Below are 21,221 nucleotides of genomic sequence, written 5' to 3'. Positions count from 1 at the left end.
TAAAAAAAAAATTTTTTTTTAAATGTGAAGGTGTGTGTATATACATGTGTGTATATATAGATATATAATTACACACACTATATACATATATATACACACTTTAATACTATATGTTATCCTCCTAATTGATTTCCCTGACTGTAGTCTTGTGCCCTCCTAACCTGTTACTCTGTATTTGTAGTTATTTTTCTAAAATCCTTAAAATAATGATTTCTCCTTGCCTATTGGAAAAAGTCTAAACTCCTCAGCATGGTTCACAGGATCTTTGGGTTTTTTTGGATCTTGTTTTTTTGTTCTCTTCAGGTTTATTTCTTGCCATGCTTCTAGTTATCTGCTTCAGCTGCTGTTTAGATCAAAGTTAAATATTTGTATCTACTTGTGTGCCAGGTGTTAAACTCTTATACTATGAAGACAAAGAGGAAAGAGAAATGGTTATTTTCTTGAGGAACTTAGGTACTTTAAAAAAGAGACACATAAATACATAATGTTTGTATAATAGTATGAAGATAGAGGTAAGATCAGAGAAGCATTAATCCATCTGATTTACAGCTTTCCAGATTTTCTCCTGCTATTACTTTTGGGTTTCACTTGATATTACTCTTCTACTTAGAATGTCCTTTGGCCTTCGTTCCAGCAACTCCCTCCACTCCTGCTGCCCCCCCGGCAAACCAACCAACTGACCAAATGGAAAAACCTGGCTAATCTTCCAAGCACAAATGAACTCAAGTATTAACCTATTAGGAAGGCTTCTCTGACCATACCTTGTCCCTCAAGCTGAATTTAATACTCTGTCCCGTGTTTTCATAACATCATATCATACTTCTGTTACACCGTCTTTTTTTTTCTTTAAAGTTTGTTTATTAGAGCGTGCAAGCAGGGGAGGGGCAGAGAGAGAGGGAGAGAGAATCCCAAGCAGGCTGTGCACTGTCAGCATGAAGCCCAGGGCTTGAACTCCGAAACCAAGAGTTGGACGCTCACCCAACTTGAGCCACCCAGATGTCCTTAAGCCTTCTATCTTCTTGAGTTGTTTTATTGCTTTGCCTATGCACCATTAATCTGTAAACTTCTTTTAAATTTTTTTTTTCAACGTTTTTTATTTATTTTTGGGACAGAGAGAGACAGAGTATGAACGGGGGAGGGGCAGAGAGAGAGAGGGAGACACAGAATCAGAAACAGGCTCCAGGCTCTGAGCCATCAGCCTAGAGCCCGACGCGGGGCTTGAACCCACAGACCGCGAGATCGTGACCTGGCTGAAGTCGGACACTTAACCGACTGCGCCACCCAGGCGCCCCAATCTGTAAACTTCTTAAGAGAAATATTGTTTTATTTTGCATTCCTTGAAACTAAAGGCAAATAATTGCCATTTATTGTTTTTATTTATCACTAGGAAGTCTCTGCTTTTTATTTATTAAGAAGTATAATTATAAATATGTTTATTATAAAAGATATAATTAATATTTGTTGATATGTTCTTTTTGAGTTGTGGTTTACCTTAGAATTCCAGATGCTGAAAGGAACTTGAGAAATTGTCCGATCTGGTGTGGTTGCATGGTTAGAATCAGCTGGGGAGCTTTAAATGATTACATTTCTGCTCACACCAGTGAAATCAGAATAATAGGACTGGGGCCCAAGTACCAGTATTTTTTAAGTTACCAGGTGGTTGTAATTTGCAGCCAGGGTTGAGAACCATTGATCCTAGTAACAGTGAAGTGACAAAAGCCAAGGGAGGTTAAGTGACATGCCTCTGCTACATCTCTATCTGGGATCTTAGACAAAACTAGGACCTAAGACTTCACATTTCCAGTGCGGTGTTCTCCACAGGGAGGCAGTGTAAGATAATAATTAGAGCAAAGTCAGAAAGTCTAGCTTAAGATTTTGCCTTTTAGTGACTGGCAGGTTGGTGAGTTACTATACCTATCTATACATCAAATAAATAAACTTATATGTAACTCTTAGTCCAGAATCTGCCACGTACATATACATAGCAAGTGCTCAGTAAATGAAACAGTTATTTTCAGAAAATCTTTTTTCCTTCAGAAATTTGAATGGTAAAATGGAAGTGGATCAGTATACTAGTTAAACATTCCTTTTATGCCTTGGTAGTTTTAACGGTGTGAGATACGGTCATTTTTGGTGACTCTTCAGCTTTTAGGTCTGTCTGTGTACCACATGAAACTGAGCTGCTTGGTCCTCTGACTAGTTTCTAATATGGGTTTCTTTTGCCTTAGGTACTGGCCCCTCTTCCTGGAGGGATTTCACCACAGACGGGTGTCATCATTCAGCCACAGCAAATCTTATTTACAGGAAATAAGACTCAAGTTATACCTACAACAGTGGCTGCACCAACACCGGCACAGGCACAGATAACTGCAGCTGGCCAACAGCAGCCACAGGCCCAGCCTGCTCAGCCACAAGCTCCATTGGTGTTACAGGTTGATGGAACTGGGGATACGTCATCTGAAGAAGATGAAGATGAAGAAGAAGACTATGATGATGATGAAGAGGAAGACAAAGAGAAAGATGGAGCTGAGGATGGGCAGGTAGAAGAAGTAAGTTTGTAGTAAAAGACTTGAAACGAGAAACTATTAGTTTCTTTTACCCGGTGCCAAACTGATGAATTATATTCTATTTTTTCAGAGGCCGTTAGGGTATTATACAATACAGATTTTAATATAAAGTTAGATTTTTAACCTAATAAGGGTTTTAGATTTTTCTGGTTGTATTTATCTTCATGAAGTATTGTTTCATATAGCTGACAATAAAAAATGTGTATCAAATTGAGTTGTATTTATAAAGGGGGTGGAGACAGTGCACGTAATGCTAGTTTTCTGGCTTATGCATTCACGATATGGTTTAAACATACGACATTGGTAGAACAGATAAATATGGTTAATCTTTAGCTTCAGTAATTAGAAAGGTATGGCAACATTTGGGAAGAGAGGAAACTTGAGAAAAAAGCTGAATGTGACTTCCTTTTGGTCTGTATTCCATATCAGTTCCTTACATCACTTTATCTACTCTTAGTGTCCATCATGAGTTAAGCAAAGTATTCTTTCTTAGTCTTTCTTAGTTATGTATTTCTAGAAGCGTATATCTTTGTTTATATATCTTTGTTTTCCTTAGTGTTCTTGCTTAGTTACTTGTGTTCAAGGTGACATTTGTCTTAACAGTTTTCGTTGTTACTGCTTTCTGCAACCTAAGATGTAAATTTGTTTATCCTAGTACAAATTTCTTTAAATTATCTAATGTTTTTTTAAAAAATATTTAAGATAAAAACATCCTTACATCCACCTCTAGTTAAAAATAATCCCATACTTTGTTCAAGTCCCTGAGTCCCTCGCCCCAATCCCCATTCTCTTCCCTCTTTTTCCGCTCATGAATTTTGTGTTTACCATCTGTATTTATATTCCTGAAGAGCATATTGTTTAATTGTGAATGCCTATTTATAACATAAATGGAGTAATTTCTGTATTCTTCTGCAGGTTGACTTTTTTTTCCCTCAAGGTGGTATTTCTGAGGTTCATCGAAGTTACTGCATATACCTAGAATTATTTTCACTGTTGAATATACCATAGCTTATTTATCCATATCTGATGTGATGGGTTGTGTCTACTTGTTTACTGTTATAAAATATTTTGGAGTGTGTCTTCTGAGGACACACGCATGACTTTCTTTTAAGTGTTATACCTGACCATTGAATTACTAGATTCTAAGGCATGCACATCTTCAACTTTGCAATAAAATGCCAGATTGTATTAATGTCTTCACTGATACTTGATATTGTTAGGCTTCTTAATTTTTGGCAGTCTGATAGGTAGAAAGTGGTGTTTCTTTTTGGTTTTAATTTGCATTTCCTTGATTAATCATGATATTTATCATCTTTGATTCTTTCATGTTTTCTCAATTGACAATTAAATATTAAAAAGGGCACCTTTTCTTATCTCATTGGCTAAACCTTCCAGAACAATATTGATTAAAAATAGCAGGCACTCTTATCTTGTTTTTGTTTTTGTTTTTTAAGTTTATTTATTTTGAGAGAGTACGTGCGTGTAAGCAGGGGAGGAGAAAAGAAAGACGGGGAGAGAGAATGCCGAGCTCCACTGAGTGTGGAGCCACGTAGGGTTTAATCTCAGGACCCTGGGATCATGACCTGAGCTGAAATAAAGAGCCACATCAAGAGACGCTCAACCACTGAGCCACCCAGATGCCCCTTTCTTATCTTATTCTTAATCTTAAAGGGAACCCTTTCTATGATTCACTATTTAATATAATGTTTACTATAGATTTTTTATGGATATGTTTTCTCTGGTTAAGGAAGTTCTCTTTTATTCAAATTAACTAAGGGCTTTGCTTTATTTTTTATATCATAAATAAATATTGAATTTTATTAAACAGTTTTTCTGCAACTATTAGATCATCATACAATTTCTTATCCTTAATCTGTTACTTATAACTAATTGCACTAATTGGTTTTCTACATGTAAACCAATTTTGTTTTCCTGGGATAGCATGACTTGAGTATTGCCCTTTTTATGAATTGCTGAATTACTTACACTTAGTTCAGGATTTTTACATGTATATTCATGAACAATACTGTCTGATTTTCTGTTCTCATACTCTTTTTACTAGGTTTTCAGGTTTATGATAGTCTTATAAAATGAATTCTGGCAAATATTCCATCTTCCTTGGACTTTTTTTTTTCTAAGATTATACTTAATTGTTCTGTGAATATTTGTTAAAGCATGCTGTTAAAAATATCTGATGCTAGTAATGTCTTTACTCTGTTCAAGTATCTTTCTTTTTGAGACTGAATAAGTTACATTTTCTAGTACTACATATTTAAATGTTTAATTAGCATAAAGTTAATGATAATCTTTTTGGTGTCAGAATCATATGTAGTCATTTTCTTTTTTTTAATATTCTCATTTCTGATATTATTTGTGTATTCTTGCCCTTCTTTTCTTGTTCATTTTTGCCAGAGGCATATTGATTTCATTGATGTTTTTTAAGAATCAACTTTTAGCTTTATTCTCGTTAGTGTATTTTTTTCTATTTCATTAATTTTTGTTGTGACTAAACTGTTTTATTTGTAGAGAATATGATCTGTGTGACGGGACTTGCTTTATGTGGTCACTATTTGCATATGCTTCTGTATATTTGAAAAGACTGTTTTCTGCAGTTGTTTTGTTGTCTTCTGTATGTACCATTAGAATTAGATTGTTAATCATTTTCTTTGGATAGTCTACTTACATATCTAAGGTAAGATATGTCTACCTTACTGAAATTTTTTGTGTGCTGACACCATCATTGATTACTGAGTGAGATATGTTCAGATCTCCTACTATGATGGTGGATTTGTTTTGTTTTCATTATGCTTTTTATAATTTGAACCTAAAAATGGATGTACATAAGCTTAAATATGTGTTTTCCAGTGAATTGAACCATTTATGATTATATAGTTTCCTGTTTTATCTACAATTTTTTTTCCCCATACAGTCTGTTTTGTGTGACATTAATAGAGCCATGTCAACTTTGTTCAGTTAGAATCTGCCTGCCTGGTATGGCTCTGTTCATTCTTTTACTTCGACATTTTTTTGGATCCCTAAGTTTTAAGCGTGTCTTTTTTATGTGAAATACTGCTATGTATGCTGTCATGTTACAAAATTTTTATATGGGCCAAGACTATTCAGTAGGAAAGAATGGTCTTATTCAACAAATGTAGCAACCAAATATCCATCTGCATGCAAAACAGTGAAGGTGGACCCCTACCTCACACCATATACAAAATTAGCTCTTAATGGGTCAAAGACCTAAATGTAAGAGCTAAAACTATAAAACTCTTAGAGGAAAACAGGACAGAAGCCTCACAACACTGGTTTTGTTAATAGTTTCTTAGATGGGACACCGAAAGCACAGGGAATAAAAATAATAATAATAATAACATGGATTTAATAGATTAAAAACTTATGTGTGTCTAAGGACTATGTCCAAAAAGTGAAAAGACCGTCTACAAAATAGGGGAAAATATTTGCAAATCACATACCTGATTAGAGCTTAATATCCAGAATAGAGAACTTTTAAAATTCTACAACAAACAACTCTAATCCAGAATGAGCAAAGGACTTAAATAGACATTTCTCCAAGGAGGATATACAGGTAGCCAACAAGCCTGTGAAAAAATGTTTAATATTACTGTTTATTACAGAAATGCAAATCTCAAAACCACAAAGAGATAGCACTTGATGTTTACTGGGATGGCTGTAATCACAAAAGAAAAAAGGGAGACAGATGTGGGGCACGCCTGGGTGGCTCAGTTGGCTAAGTGTCTGACTCTTGATTTTGGCTGAGGTCATGATCAGACAGTTGTGAGATCGAGCCCTGTCTCAGGCTCCACACTGAGCCTGTTTGGGATTCTCTGCCTGTCTCTCTGTCTCTCTCTGTCTCTTTGTCTCTCTCTCTCTCTCTCTCTCTCCCTCTCTCTCCCTCCCTCCCTGTCCCTCTCTCTCTCCCCCTCCCTCTCTCTCTCCCCCTCTCCCCCCCCCCCTTGCTCCCATGTACTCTCAAAAAAAAAAAAAAAAAAAAACGCTTATAAGAGAGAGACCAGATACTGTTGGGGATGTGGAGAAATTGGAATTCTTGTGCATCGCTGATGGAGATGCAAAATGGTGTACCTGCTGTAGAATATGGTTTGGGGGTTCCTCAAAATGTTAAGCGTAAAAATATCATATGACCCAGCAATTCTTCTAAGTATATGTATAGGAAAATTGAAAATAGGTATTCAAACAGAAGCTTGTGTGTGAATGTTCAAAACTGTTTACAAAATCCAAAAAAATGTAAATAACCCAAATGTCTATCAGTTGGTGGAGGGACAAATTAAAATGTGGTTTATCCGTACAACGAAGTATTATTTAGCCAGGAAAAGGAACAAAGTACTGGCTTACGCTACAGCATGGATGAACCTCACACATTATAAGTTAAAGAAACCACACCACAGGTTATATGTGTATATTGTATGTTTCCATTTATATGAAATATCTAGAGGTAAATATATAGTGACAGAAAGCAGTAAGTCGGGGGCTGGGAAGAGGTGGGAATGAGGAGTGACTGCTTAATGGTAAAGGTGATGAAATTATTCTGGAATTAAATAGTGGTGATAATTGCACACATTGTGAATGTACTAAGTATGATTGGTTGTACACTTTAAAATGGTTAAAGTGGTGAATTTTATCTCAATAAATTGCTTTTACATTTACATTGGTGATATCTATTTTAAATGAAAGAATACATATACATACACATATATGTGAGATACAGGCCTAGTTATAGACAGAGACTTAATATCACCTTATTATCCTTTCCACTTTTATTTTGTCCTGTCTTCTCTTTCTCTGTTAATTAAAAATCTGGGTTATATCTTTTATCCTCTCAAATAACTGAGGTCAAATTTAATATCTTTGGTCATTTTATACACTAGTTAGATCTTGGTCTTTAATTCTTTTGGGGACTGAGATCCTTTCCCACCCTTCCACAGGTCCCCTTTTCATTTGAATGCCTTAGGTAATTATACTGCAAGCCTCCACCATTACCATCAGAATGGTAGACCTGCTAATATTATAAACAGTCTTAGTCCTCAGTGTTGTATACACAAGCCAGACTCCTAGCCTGTTTTAGAGCCCCTTTTTCCTCCAACTTCACCATTTTTTTCCCCTTTTACTCTGCTACTTCTGGTGGTACATAATGCCATTATCTCATTAAACCTTTGTATTTTCTTAGGTCCCCTTTTAGGCATTTAAACAGTTATTGAAGAGAATATGTGCTATTCTGAAAGAATGAAGAAAATAAAATCTCTTTTCAGACTTTAAAGTTATGTAGCTTAACTACTTTAATTTTTGGTTTCTTGCTGGCATTTCAGTAACCTTGGCAAAGTCTTAACCATAGCTGATTAACAATATGTTTGTGGTGTATATGTGTGTGTGTGTATGCTTCTATCTGACCCTTCATTCTCGAAGAACATCAAAGTCATTGTGTATTAGAAGGGGCTTTTTCTAGTAACACGTGAAGTATAAATAAATCCTGTTCTTTCTTATTTGTAGGAGCCCCTCAACAGCGAAGATGATGTGAGTGATGAGGAAGGACAGGAACTCTTTGATACAGAAAATGTTGTTGTATGCCAATATGATAAGGTAAGGATTTTATCAGATTACTGACATTTTTTTGTTATGATTTCTTCCCTAAATATCTGTTCTACCTTGTTCAAACATTTGGGCAGCTAATTGATGCCTCTTATATTCAGTATAAACAGTGAATGAAAACATTGTTATAGTTGATTATTTTAATAAAATGAGAAATTATTTATGTAGCTGTACATTTGAAAAATGTTACAGTAAAATCAGGAGAGGTAGGCGTTTTCCAATTTACTCTGTCTTCCACTTGTTAACAAAGTAAACAGAGCCACTTTGAGGTTGTCCTTTAACATTAATAATCTAGTGGAATAACCCCATTTTCCCTTTAGCTTCAACTACTTTAAAACTAAAAGGCTTTAATTGAATTCTGTCACTTTTTTTTTTTATTACTAAGGACAGAACTAGGGCAATAAGCAGGACTGATAACAAATAGATGTGTTTTTACTAAAAATCATTTAAAAAATTATTCAGCTTTGCTTTATTTTGGTAGCATTAGGTATTTTTAAACTAGGTGTGTGAGAATTGGTTATTGAATCTTTGTTTTCCTAGTTCTCCAGAAGGATGCTGCCATCCAAATATCTTTGTTGTAGTTACAGGCATTATTGTTGAGATTTTGTTACTTGCTGAAACATTTAATTTGGAATAAAATTGTTTGCTGATTATAATCATCAAATTTATAATAAATCTACAAAGTATATTGCATTTATAATTTAATTTCAGCAGTGGTCTTTACAAAATGATGAAAACCCTAACCGAAGCAATTGGGTTTTTGTTTGTAAGCACCACTCATTCATGAAACAAATACTTACTAAGTATCTACATGTGCCAGGCACTGGAGCTGCAATCGTGATTATGCAAAATTTGTGCTCTGCATTAATTTCCTTAACAAATGATGAAGAGCTTAAATTTGTGTTGCTTCTATAGAAATGAATTTCCTAAGTAGCCATGCTTATTGCAAAGAGAACTGTAGGGAAATGTCAAAACAATGAATCTTAACATTTTGTAATGAAAAGTAGTCAAACCAGTTAACTTATCAGAGAGATTACAGAATAAAGTCTGTGAGGCGGGGCGCCTGGGTGGCGCAGTCGGTTAAGCGGTGACTTCAGCCAGGTCACGATCTCGCGGTCCGTGAGTTCGAGCCCCGCGTCGGGCTCTGGGCTGATGGCTCAGAGCCTGGAGCCTGTTTCCGATTCTGTGTCTCCCTCTCTCTCTGCCCCTCGCCCGTTCATGCTCCGTCTCTCTCTGTCCCAAAAATAAAAATAAACGTTGAAAAAAAAAAATTTATAAAGTCTGTGAGGCCATTGATACCGCATTACCAGAGCATCCACTCTTGTACTGTGTGACTTTTGGATAAGCTTCTTAAAACCTTATGTTATAATAAATGTAATTTCTTGTTACATTTATGTAGAGGAAGAGTATTAAGGTTAAAATAGATACCAATAAACCTTTGTTGTCAGGAAATGTGAAAGGAACCTTATACAACTAAATTATCCAGAACACAATTTCTTTTTTTTTTTTTTTAATGTTTATTTATTTTTGAGAAAGAGCTTTCAAGCATGCAAGCAGGGGAAGGGCAGAGAGAGAGGAGATAGACAATCCCAATCAGGTTCTGTGCTGTCGGCGCAGAGCCTGACGTGGGGATCGAACTCATGAAACATGCATGAGATTATGACCTGAGCTGAAATCAAGAGTCAGACGCTTAACTGATGGAGCCACCCAAGCACCCCCAGAACACAATTTCACGATGACAAGAGGTCAGATTTATTGGGCCAGGGAGGCCTTTACAAACCTAGCTAGATTGAAGAATATACTTCTCAGTATTTTCATATTATAAGAATGGTTGTATTCTCCTTTGTTATAAATTATGCATATAATATTTGAAATGTTCAAATTGGTTTGATTTGCTCCTAAGGACATTTTAATGTTTTAAACAGAAACTCAAAATAGCTTTAAATAGTATATTGAATGATAAACAATTGTAAAGTTTACAGAGATCTAATTTGTAGAATCAAATGAGTTCTGGAGGGCTGGGCTTGATGTTTTAGTCAATGATAAAGAACGCTGGTGTTTTATGAATTTGTTAAAATAGGGTTGGATATAGTTTGAGCAACTTGTATTTTAGGATTTTATATTTGAAGCCTAAACTTTAGAATTTCAATAATGAGTCAATTTTAGAATACATTATCTTATTTATAGAAAGAATAATGAAGTCAATGTTGCCAATCAAAACCGTAGTTAAACCTGATAATGAGGCAGAGTTCTCTCTTGTTATGAATAAAGACTGATGGCATTAGGTGTTGAGGTTTCAGCTTTATTGGTAATTTTACTTAATATGCTTGAAGTGTTGAGTATATGGACTATTATTTGATCCTGAAACTTTTCTACATTTGCTTTTTGCATGTTGTCTTACAGCAGAATGCCATCCATTTCTTTACTTGTCTGGGGAATTTCTTTTTCTGGGCTACTCATCACTTTCTTGTTTATATAATCCCATTGTCTTTCAGGTTGCAGTCACTTGCTTCATGCTGGAAATAAATTTGTATACCCATTTTTGGATAGCTACTACTTTCTCTGTAGGAGTGGTAAAGAAAAGAGGAAACAGAGGTCTTTTCATTCAACAAACAGAGTGTGTATGATGTACCAGGAAACTGTACTAGGAGGTTGACATACTCTAGTGAACAAAATAAAACAGTTCCTGCCATTAGGAAGTTTAGTCAAGGGAAACATATGCTAAAACTTAATAATAAATTATTATGGTATGTTAGAAGCTGATAATTGGTATGGATAATTGGTAGGAAAGGGACAGGTTACAGTTTTTAAAAGGTTAGTCTTATTAGATCTTTTGAGAAAATAACATTTGAACAAGACTTGAAGAGAGCTGCGGTGCCTGGGTGGCTCAGTTGGTTGTGTCTCTTGATTTTGGCTCAGGTCATGATTTTCAAGGTAATGGGCTCGAGCCCCACAGAGTGGAGAGCCGGCTTGAGATTCTCTCTCTCTCTCTCTCTCTCTCTCTCTCTCTCTCTCTCTCTCTCTCTCTCTCTCTCTCTGCCCATCCCCTGCTCACACTCCCTTTTGCAAAATAAATAAACTTAAAAAAAAAAAAAACAACAAACAAACCTCTTGAAGAGAGTTAGCCTTGTTATTATCTGGTAACAGAGCCTGCCTGTTGTGTGTGAGGGTTGGACAGGGGCCAGACCAGAATTGTTGGACTGGGGATGCAGGGGAGGGGATATAGTAGTAGATTAAGTCAGAGGTAAGTGGGGGCAGGTGGTATGAAACTTCGCAAGGATGTGGGTTCTTGTGCGTGAATTGGGAAGTTACTGGAAGGTTTCAAATAGATAGATGTAGTTATCACTTACATTTTAATTCTAAAAGGATTACTTTGCTTTCTTTATTGAGAGTAGATTGTGTAGAGGAAGCAGAGGTGAAACAAGGAGACTAACAGGATGTTGTAATCCAAGTGAGAGACAATGGTGAGTCAGGCTTGGGGGATAGTGTTGGAAATGGTGAGAAGCAGCTGAATCTTGGATATGTCTTGAAGGCAGAATCAGCAAGATTTTCTCTTCCTGGCTATGTGGTAGAAAAGAAAAAGAGGAATCAAGAGTGATTCCAACATTTTTTGATGAGGACTCAGAAAGAAGAATGGAGATGCCATCAGCTCAGAAGGGAAAGGCTGAAGATGGAGCAGGTTTGGGAGAAGAGAGTGATTGGTTTGGGATTTAAGTTTGGTATGTCTTTTGGAATTCAAATCATCCATCTTAAGATGTGAGGTTTAACATCTTATCTACATAGTGTATTTTTCAACCAGAGCTATAAGACCACTTAATGCAAGAGTTTCTGCCCAGTCTACAGTTTTAATTTTATGTTGCTCTATTTTCTTGTAGAAAAATTTGGTAAATATTAAATGTGTATATAGTTTAACTCCGTGATCTAGGGGAAAAGTATGACAGTTTTCAAATACATGAAGGGTATATATATATATATATGTGGGGGGGGGGTTGTATTTTGTTTGTTTTTTGTTTTTTTAATTAAGTCCCTGAAGGTAGAGTTAGGATCAGTAAGTGGAAGTTTCGAGAAAGCAGATTTCAGTAAGCGGTAAAATATGAAAGACTTGTAGAGAGCAGCCCCAGAATGGAATAACTTAATTTGCAATTCTTTAACACTCCCCCCCCCCCCCCCAATCCTACTTAAGCAGACAGTGAACAGCAGTTTGCCAAGAATATGCTATGGAAATGTTTGCATTGGGAAGTTAGACTGTGAATTTTAGGAATGAGTTCTCAGAACGTATCTGTACAAGTGAACATTTCTGGATAATTATATGAAATGACCTGATTTAGTAAAAAGTGTGTTGGACCAGAACTTGAGAATCATCTTTGTCACTTATTAGCAATATACCCCTGGTCAACTCATTGAACGTCTCCAGGCATGATTTCCTCTTTTGAATATGAAAGCCTAACCTACTCAATTTTGAAGTCCCTTTAAACCAGAGAAGAGGGAGAACAGTTGGTCTTTCTTTGAAGATGTGGAGCTTGAACCGGAAATTGAATGATGTATGGGACTTGGAAAAGGAAGAAAGGTCATTTCAGTTGATTAAATTTTGTGACTTCTTTTTCCCCTTAAATCCATGAATTGCAAACAACTAAAAACTATAAATGAAAGTAAAGATGGGAGTTCCCAAGGTCTGGTCCAGTTTGAACACTGCCATTCCCCCTTTGGCTTAATTGCAGATATACGTAGTTTTTGAAATCTAAGTAATCAGATATATTTGTTAAATACTGCCAAGTATAAGGTTCCACGTTAGGTCTTGAGAAAACGATGTTTTACTTTGGTAGGAGAAAATAATTTATATATATATATATACTTAGAAATGATACTAGAAATGTGTTTAGGAATACCACTGAAAATTAACAATTAGACTACTTTTTGAGGCACCTGGGTGGCTCATTTGGTTATGCATCTGACTCTTGATTTCAGCTCAGGTCATGATCTCATGGTTCATGAGATTGAGCCCCGCATAGGGCTCTGTGCTAACATTGCAGAGCCTGCCTGGGATTCTCTGTCTCTCACTCCACCAACCCCTGCCACGTGCATGCGTGGTGCTCTCTCTCTCTGTCTCTCTCAAAATAAATAAATTAAAAAAAAAAAAAAAAAGTACTTTTAGCTGATGTGATTAGGGAAAGCTTTGAGAATAGTTATTTTTGAGGTGGATCTTGAAATAGGAATTGAATTTGTAAAAATGGGAGCAAGGGATGAGACTTCTTTTGATTGAAATAAAGTCTTTGAGAAATGTGGAGGTAGGAAATGAGCTTGGAAGGTGAGTTGTTACCAGGTCATTTAGAAATAGAAATAGTCAAGCAGAGGTGATTTTTTTTTTTTTAGGTTTTTTTTTTTTTTTTAATGTTTGTTTATTTTTGAGAGAGAGAGATAGAGTGGGAGTAGGGGAGGGACAAAGAAAGGGGGACACAGAATCCAAAGTAGGCTCCAGGCCCTGAGCTGTCAGCACAGAGCCTGATGTGGGGCTTGAACTCACGAACCACAAAATCATGACTTGAGCCAAAGTCAGACGCTTAACTGTCTGAGCCACCCAGGCGCCCCTCGAACTCTTATAAAACATAGAAGAGGGAGCATTCTACTAAAATCATTTTATAAGTTCAATATTACCCTGACACCAAAACCAGACAAGGACACCACAAGAAAAGAAAATCATAGTAGGCCAATATTCCTAATGAACACAGATGCCAAAATCCTCAATAAAATAGCAGCAAGCTGAATTCAGCAATGTATGGAGATGATCATATACCATGACCAGGACCAAGTGGTCTTTATTTTAGGGGATCCAAGGATGATTCAACATACACAAATCAATCAATGTGATAAAAAAATTTTTAAACTTTTTTAATTAAAAAAAATGTAAAACTCTTAAGATCATTTCAGTAGATGCAGAAAAAACATTTGGCTGAATTCAGCATGCATTTATGATAAAAACTCAACAAAGTGAATATTAGAGGGGCCGTATGTACCTCAACATAATAAAAGGCACTCAAGACAAACGTGCAGGTAACATACTCAAAGATGAAAAGCTGAAAGCTTTTCCTCTAAGATCAGGAACAAGATGGGTGTTTAATTCTTGCCATTTTTATTCAACATAATAGTAGAGGCTCTAGCCAGAGCATTTAGGCAAGAAAAAGGAAATAAATAGCATCCAAATTGGAAAGGAAGAAGTAAAACTGTCACTATTTACAGATGACATAGTATTATATATTATATATAGAAAACCTTAAAGACTCCACCAAAAAAACTAGTAATTCAGTGAAGTTGCCAGGTATAAAATCAATATACAAAATATGTTGCATTTCTGTATGCTAATAAACTATCAGGGAAGTCAAGAAAACAATCCCGTTTATAATTGCATCAAAAAGAATAAAATACTTTGGAATGAATATAACCAAGGAGATGAAAGACCTGTGCACTGAAAACTGAGACATTGGTGAAAGAAATTGACGAAGACACAAATAAATGAAAAAATATTTTGTGCTCATTGATTGGAAGAGTTAATATTAAAGTGTCCATACTACCTAAAGTGATCTACTGATTTAGTTCAGTCCCTACCAGATTTCCAAGGGATTTTCATAGAAATGGAACAAAAAATTCTAAAATTCAAAAGACCCTGAAAAACCAAAGGTAACTTAAGAAAGAAAGAGGCATCATGCCTTTTGATTTTATTCTGTATTACAATACTGTAAAAAAAACAGTATGGTATTGACATAAAACCAGACGTTCAGATCAGTGGAACAGAAGAGAGCCCAGAAATAAATCTACATATACGTAGTCATTTGATTTACAACAAAGGAGCTAAGAATATACAGTAGGGAAAGGACAATCTCTTATATGAATGGTGCTGGGAAAACTGGGCAGGCACATGCAAAGGAATGAAACTGGACTGCTATCTTACAACATAAGATGGATTAAAGACTTGAATGTGAGATCTGAAACCATAAAACTAGAAGAAAACATGGAAGTAAGTTCCTTGACATGGGTCTTGGTGATGATTTTTTAGATTTGGCACCAAAAGCAAAGGCAACAAGAGCAAAAATAAACGGGAATACATTAAACTAAAAAGCTCCTGCACAGCAAAGGAAACCATCAACAAAATGAAAAGGCAACCTACAGAATAGGAGAAAATACTTGCAAATTATATATCTGATAAAGAGTTAATATCCAAAATGTATGGAAGCTCACTCAGGTCATGATCTCCCGGTTTGTGAGTTTGAGCCCTGCGTCGGGCGCTCGCTCTCTCTCCCTCTCCCCCCCCACCCCCCCTCCTCACTTCTGTCTCTCTCAAAATAAATAAACTTAACAAAATAAAAAGTAAATAAAACATGGGCAGAAGAACTGAATAGATGTTTTTCCAAAGAAGACGTAAAATGGCCAACAGGTACATGAAAAGGTACTCAACATCACTGTCTGTCAGAAATACACATCAAAACCATAATGAGATACCACCTCATGCCTGTTGGAATGACTATTATCAAATGATAAGAAAAACAAGTGTTGGTGAGGTTGTGGGAAAAAGGGAATCCTTGTACACTTTTGGTAGGAGTGTAAATTGGTATAGCCACTGTGGACAACTGTGGAGGTTCCTTGAAAAATCAAAAATGGAACCACATATGATCCAGCAGTTCTGCTTCCTGGGTAGTTATTTGAAGGAAATGAAAGCACTAACTCTGAAAGGTTTATGTCCTCCCATGTTCATTGCAGCATAATTTACAGTAGTCAAGACAAGGAAGCAACCTAAGTGTCCATCAGTGGATGGGTGGATAAAGAAAACATGGTATATATGTTTATATACACATGATGTATTTGTATATTATTGTATGCAGCCATAAAAAAGGAGGCTTGTTGTTTATGACAACTTGGATGGACCTTGAGAGCATTATGCTAGGTGAAGTAAGTCAGAGAAAGGCACGTACTGTATTATTTCACTTATTTGTGGATTCTACAACAACCAAGCAAAAATAAACCAAAAAACAACTGAACTCATAGAAACAAAATGGTCATTGCCAGAGGCCAGAGGTTGGAGACTGGGGCAAATGTGTGAAGGGGGTCAAAAGTACAAATTTGCAGTTATAAAATAAGTAAGTCCTACAGGTGTGAAATACAGCATGTTGATTATAGGTAATGCCATATTATATATTTGAAGGTTTTCAAAGAGTAGATCTTAAAAGTTCTCATCACAAGAAAACAAATTTGCAACTATATATAGTGATGAGTGTTAATTAGACTTATGATCATTTTATAATACCGGATCATGTTGTGCAGCAGAAACTAATGTGACCTGTTACCTGTCAATTAAAAATAATTTGTAAATGCAATAATGTACAAGACAAAAATTTTTTTGATGTGAATGGGTTTTCGTTTCCTATCTTTTGTATCTCTTACGTTCTTTTTTTGTTTCTTTAGATACACAGAAGTAAAAACAAATGGAAATTTCATCTCAAGGATGGCATTATGAATCTTAATGGAAGAGATTATATATTTTCCAAAGCCATTGGAGATGCAGAATGGTGAAGAGTTGGTTCTTTTATTTTATAAATAAACAAAAGAAACTTAAAAAAAAATTTTAAGTGGACAGTTTGAAACTTGGGACATACACCAACCAAAACTTAACTTCTGCATGTCAGAAAAGTGCAGTAGAATCAAAGCTACTGGAACAAAGAGACCTTGACAACATAGACACTACTTCTAACTGGCAAGCCATGGAACTGTAGCACCTGGGGTTGTTGGGGTGGGGGAGGCTGGGGTTTTGGAAAACCATAATTGTCGATTTTAAATACAGGTACCTGCCACCAGTAATTAGCATGTAAAGCTTTGTCTATATTCCTTCCTCCAACTTGGGTTCAATCAGAAGATATTTGTTGGAACGAACTGAAGAAAATTCCCTTTTGATAGATTGACCTGAAACTGCTTATTGTATGTGGTTATATTTGGTAAAAATTGCGTGTGAGCTTTTTACAAAAGGGTAAGAATTATGGTGTTGGATTTTAATTCACTTGTATAAGGAAACAATTTAGAACTCTCATAATAGGTCTTAAATATTTTTACTAGCTATTCTCCCTCAGTAATATATACCTCTTCCTTCCCTGCTTTATGAAACATCTGTTTAAGAGTTAAAGGAAGTAATCAGTGATCACAGTTTGGAGACAAAATTTGACCCAGGAATGGATATTTATTTTAATTAGGTTCTCATTAAATGTAATTTAAAGACTTGGGTCTCATTGAGTTGAGCAGAATTAAAATGATGACTTCGGTTTCCTTCCAGAAAAATCATATTTGTTTTTTTTGTTGTTTTTTAGTCCCATACCTTAAAAAGAAACCCCGGAGTGGCTCCTCAGGAATACAGTTTTAGTTCACAGAGGTACCATCTAGCTGAAATTACATACACATGAATAGATAGATTTTTTTTCCTGTTGGACTGAAGAATATGCTTATATATGTGTTTAATCTTTAAGCTAAATATTCAGATAATACTCTATTGATTGAAGCATTCATTGGGCAGGTGGTGAGGACCTGGGTTTTTCTTAAACGATTTAGTAACTATTAAAGTTTCCTGTATTTACTAGTAAAGAATTTAAAAACTCTTCTAATTGGGGGGGAAAAAAAAAACACTTTTAATTGCAACTTTGTAATTTGAGGGGAAATTTTGGGGGTTAGAGGGGGATGGGCCACTAAGTACATATTTACCTCTCTTTGATTTGGTGGCCCTTCCAGGCCATTGATAATGTATACATGGGCTCCAGTTTGCACATCGAGAAGAAAGCATAGAAATTTGACTTGTATATTAAGAATAATAGAAATTTAATATGTATATTAAGAATACACAGCTCTGTATTCTGTAAGGGGCTCTAAAGAACAACGTGGCAGTGCTGTGTTCCGTGTGAACTAGTTGCCTGGGAGAACTGTAGGATCACTTGTCTTCACCTATATTTTCTTATAACTAATTCTTTTCATGGTCTATCTTGGCAAAATTCACATGTGGTAAAGTTACTCATATATTGATTTTTTTTTTAAGTCTTCCATTTTTGTCTTCCTTTTTATTTGCCTTTATATGTGTTTCTAGAAGTAACATAGAAACGCTTTACATTGCAAAGAGAAACTGTGAGCTATTATATGTTTGTTTTTTTAACACAGATCTTTAAACTTCTCAAAAAGGCGAATCAATTTGTGTGTGTGTGTGTGCGTGCGTGTGCGTACTTACTTCCCACCCCACATACCATCTTGGACCCTTTAACTTATGTTCTGAACTTTGGTGTAAATGATGGTTTCTAGCATGCTAGTAGTTAGGTTTTATTTAGATGCCATTAACTGGTAATACGGTTTTAATTTTTACTCTCTTTAGTTTTTTGGAGGCGAGGTTTATTTACCCCACTACTCTCAAAGCACACACAGGTTTTTTTCTTTTTGTTAGTGAGACTGGGAGAAGAGAAGGGAGGGGGTGAAATCACAGCAGTCCTGTTGTTCATTTGTCCTTCAGTATAGTTGTTAGTAGGTTTATATTTACCCAATGAAGAAGTCAATGACCTGAACTACCTATAAAAGTTTAGCAGTGCTGCAATGTTGATTGAAACCCTTTGGCTATCGTAGTTCTGCTACTGAACTTTGGATTACTATATGATATTCAGCTCATGTTTTGGGCCCTCTATGTAGACAAACATTTGTATTCATAGTAGAATTGTATACTGGCCTGTTTTTATAACATTTTCAAACATGAACAACCACTGCTTTCAGAATGACTCACTAGGGCTATTTTGAAGCAGGAAATAACCATTTGTATTTGCACCTGTATATTGCATATTAATTATGGCATACTTGGCAAATGCTTTTCTTTTACCTGTGAAAATTCTGAAAGCTGGTCCAAACAACACTGCATACCAAATTGTGCTCTTATATATTACTGCATCGTGTTCCTTTTTAATCAAATAGAATGTTTTAGTTTTATTATAGTGGCTTGCTATAAGAATGCCACTTGCTTCTCTTTTACTGTACTTGAATTCTTAATCATGCTTTTAATGTATTTAACAAATCATTTCATTAGGTTCCATAAAATGTCATTCCTTTGAAAAGGCAAGGATTCCCACTTTCAGATTTTGAAAATGAAAATAACATGTTACTTTAAAGAGGGAAAGTAGTTCAGACTTGGTATTATGAAAATAAGTAAAGGTTTCAGAAGAAGATTTGTTTAGATTTGCACAGATGGTGATGGCACCTTTTATTCCAAAAAAAAAAAAAATTAATGTTAACAGTGCTAAGGAAAATTTACACAAAATTCTAGGTAAAGTGGGGAAATGTGTGCCTTTCAGTATATGTACCCTTTCTTGGTGGTCATTTGTATAATCAGACCATTTGAATTGCCTGAGAGCACATTTAATTTCTGTAGAGAGCCACGTTTGGCTAAACCAACTCTAATGTGCAATTAGTTTCTAGAGTAAAATGTCTGTTATATGAGGGGGATCTTTATATTGGGCTTTTATATTTTTTTTAAATGTTCACATTTAACATTTCTTTCTGTTAATTAAATGCCATCATATCACATTTATATTGTTGCCTCTTAAAATCAAAGCCACCTTGATGTTATTCTTAGGAATACATCAGGATCTGAGCGATGTGTATAGTGATTAAAATGTGTTCTTGAAGAGCGTATTCTAATAGATTTTCGTTTTAGACAGCAAGAACATAAAAATATAATAGCTTTTGTATAAAGATTTTCTTTTGCTATATGAAAATCAAGGATTTGGTTTTCTTTTTTCTGGCTTTTATGGAGGAATAAAAAGGGTTGACTCCCTCTAAGAGTAATTTTTGGTTATCTTATAGCAATAATGTCACCATTCTTTTCAAAAGGTAAATATGCCTTGTACAGGAATGTAGACATAATTTCCTCTTGGGAGTTCCCTTTATAACTTTGCATTTTCTTCCACTTGAGAAAATTCCTATATTTTCAGATTATTTCATCTTGAACTTTTTTGAGCTTTTGTGCAATGGAATATTTTATTGATCCATCTTTGTACATTTTCATTTTATCTCATGTCTGTTTCCCATCTATCTGTCAGCTATTTCAGATTTTGAATTCATTGGTTAAAACATAGTTGCTTTAAATAGTTCCTCATGAGTTTATGTTAAATAGTTTTGCATTTTAATCTATTATGCTATGGAAATTATTCTCAAGTTTATAATTCCCTTTTTAAGCCTGCCTTAGTCTATCTTTTGTCATTTTTATGATTTAAGGAAGAACTTTAAACACCGAGCTTACTATTTTTGTTTATTTTGAGGAACAAGAGAACAAGTTCTTCCCTTAAGGGAAGAACTACGTGGAATTAGTAATTACTATTTTAGTCAAGGTTCCTTAAATCAGTCCAGTATGTGTCAGGGCTACAATTTTGGGGGAGGGGCTAATCCTTTTGCTGTTCTGAGCTACTATTGTCAACTGCTGTTGTACATACTGTTATGTGTAAGGGCGTAAATATATTTATTATGTTTGTAAAATTCATTCTGTACAATTGCAGATCAAGGTTGCTCTTCTGTGATATACAGGATATTATGTTTTAAAGACCATCTTGGAATACAATTAGAGAACTTAGTATTTTGATGTACTAAGACCTATTTTAAGTTTAATATTTTACCTTTGCAAAAACTTTAATTAAAGATGTTATTTAAAAAAGAGTAATGTTGCTTGCTTTGTTTACTAGTGTATAATATTATGTAGCCAACTGAATAAAACTATACAGTTTAGAAAGGAAAATACATTGTTAAGTTCCATTTATCAAAAAAAAGGGTATCATTAAGTTCTATACCTTTAAGTAGGGTGGGATGACAATCTGAATTATTAAACTGTATTACAAATTCAGACTAGCTTTAAAAAGAATAGTTGTATTTTCCAGGCACCAACAAAATGTAACTAAAATTGATAAAATTGACATATTAAGTAATTCTCCAAAGAATAGATTACTTACGATAGAATTATATGAGGACATGTTTTTAAATTAT

At 35.2% G+C, this 21,221-nt stretch overlaps 1 protein-coding gene across 2 annotated transcripts in view; it reads left to right on the top strand.

The window, feature by feature from the left end:
* Positions 1-20,897, top strand: part of GTF2A1 (general transcription factor IIA subunit 1) — a 44,475-nt gene extending 23,578 nt beyond the window's left edge. For both annotated transcript variants that reach the window (XM_023255911.2, XM_045060336.1), the window contains exons 7-9: positions 2,229-2,549; positions 8,094-8,183; positions 16,644-20,897. In XM_023255911.2, coding sequence (XP_023111679.1) covers positions 2,229-2,549; positions 8,094-8,183; positions 16,644-16,751 — 519 coding nt within the window. In that variant the 3' untranslated portion in view covers positions 16,752-20,897. The remainder of the gene's footprint in view (positions 1-2,228; positions 2,550-8,093; positions 8,184-16,643) is intronic.
* Positions 20,898-21,221: the final 324 nt, after the last annotated feature.

The sequence above is a fragment of the Felis catus genome, chromosome B3 (genome assembly GCF_018350175.1).
Source record: "Felis catus isolate Fca126 chromosome B3, F.catus_Fca126_mat1.0, whole genome shotgun sequence".
In the NCBI taxonomy this organism is placed as follows: Eukaryota; Metazoa; Chordata; class Mammalia; order Carnivora; family Felidae; genus Felis; species Felis catus.
The sequence above is the reverse complement of the archived record's forward strand: the minus strand, read 5'-3'. Positions and strand labels throughout refer to the sequence as shown.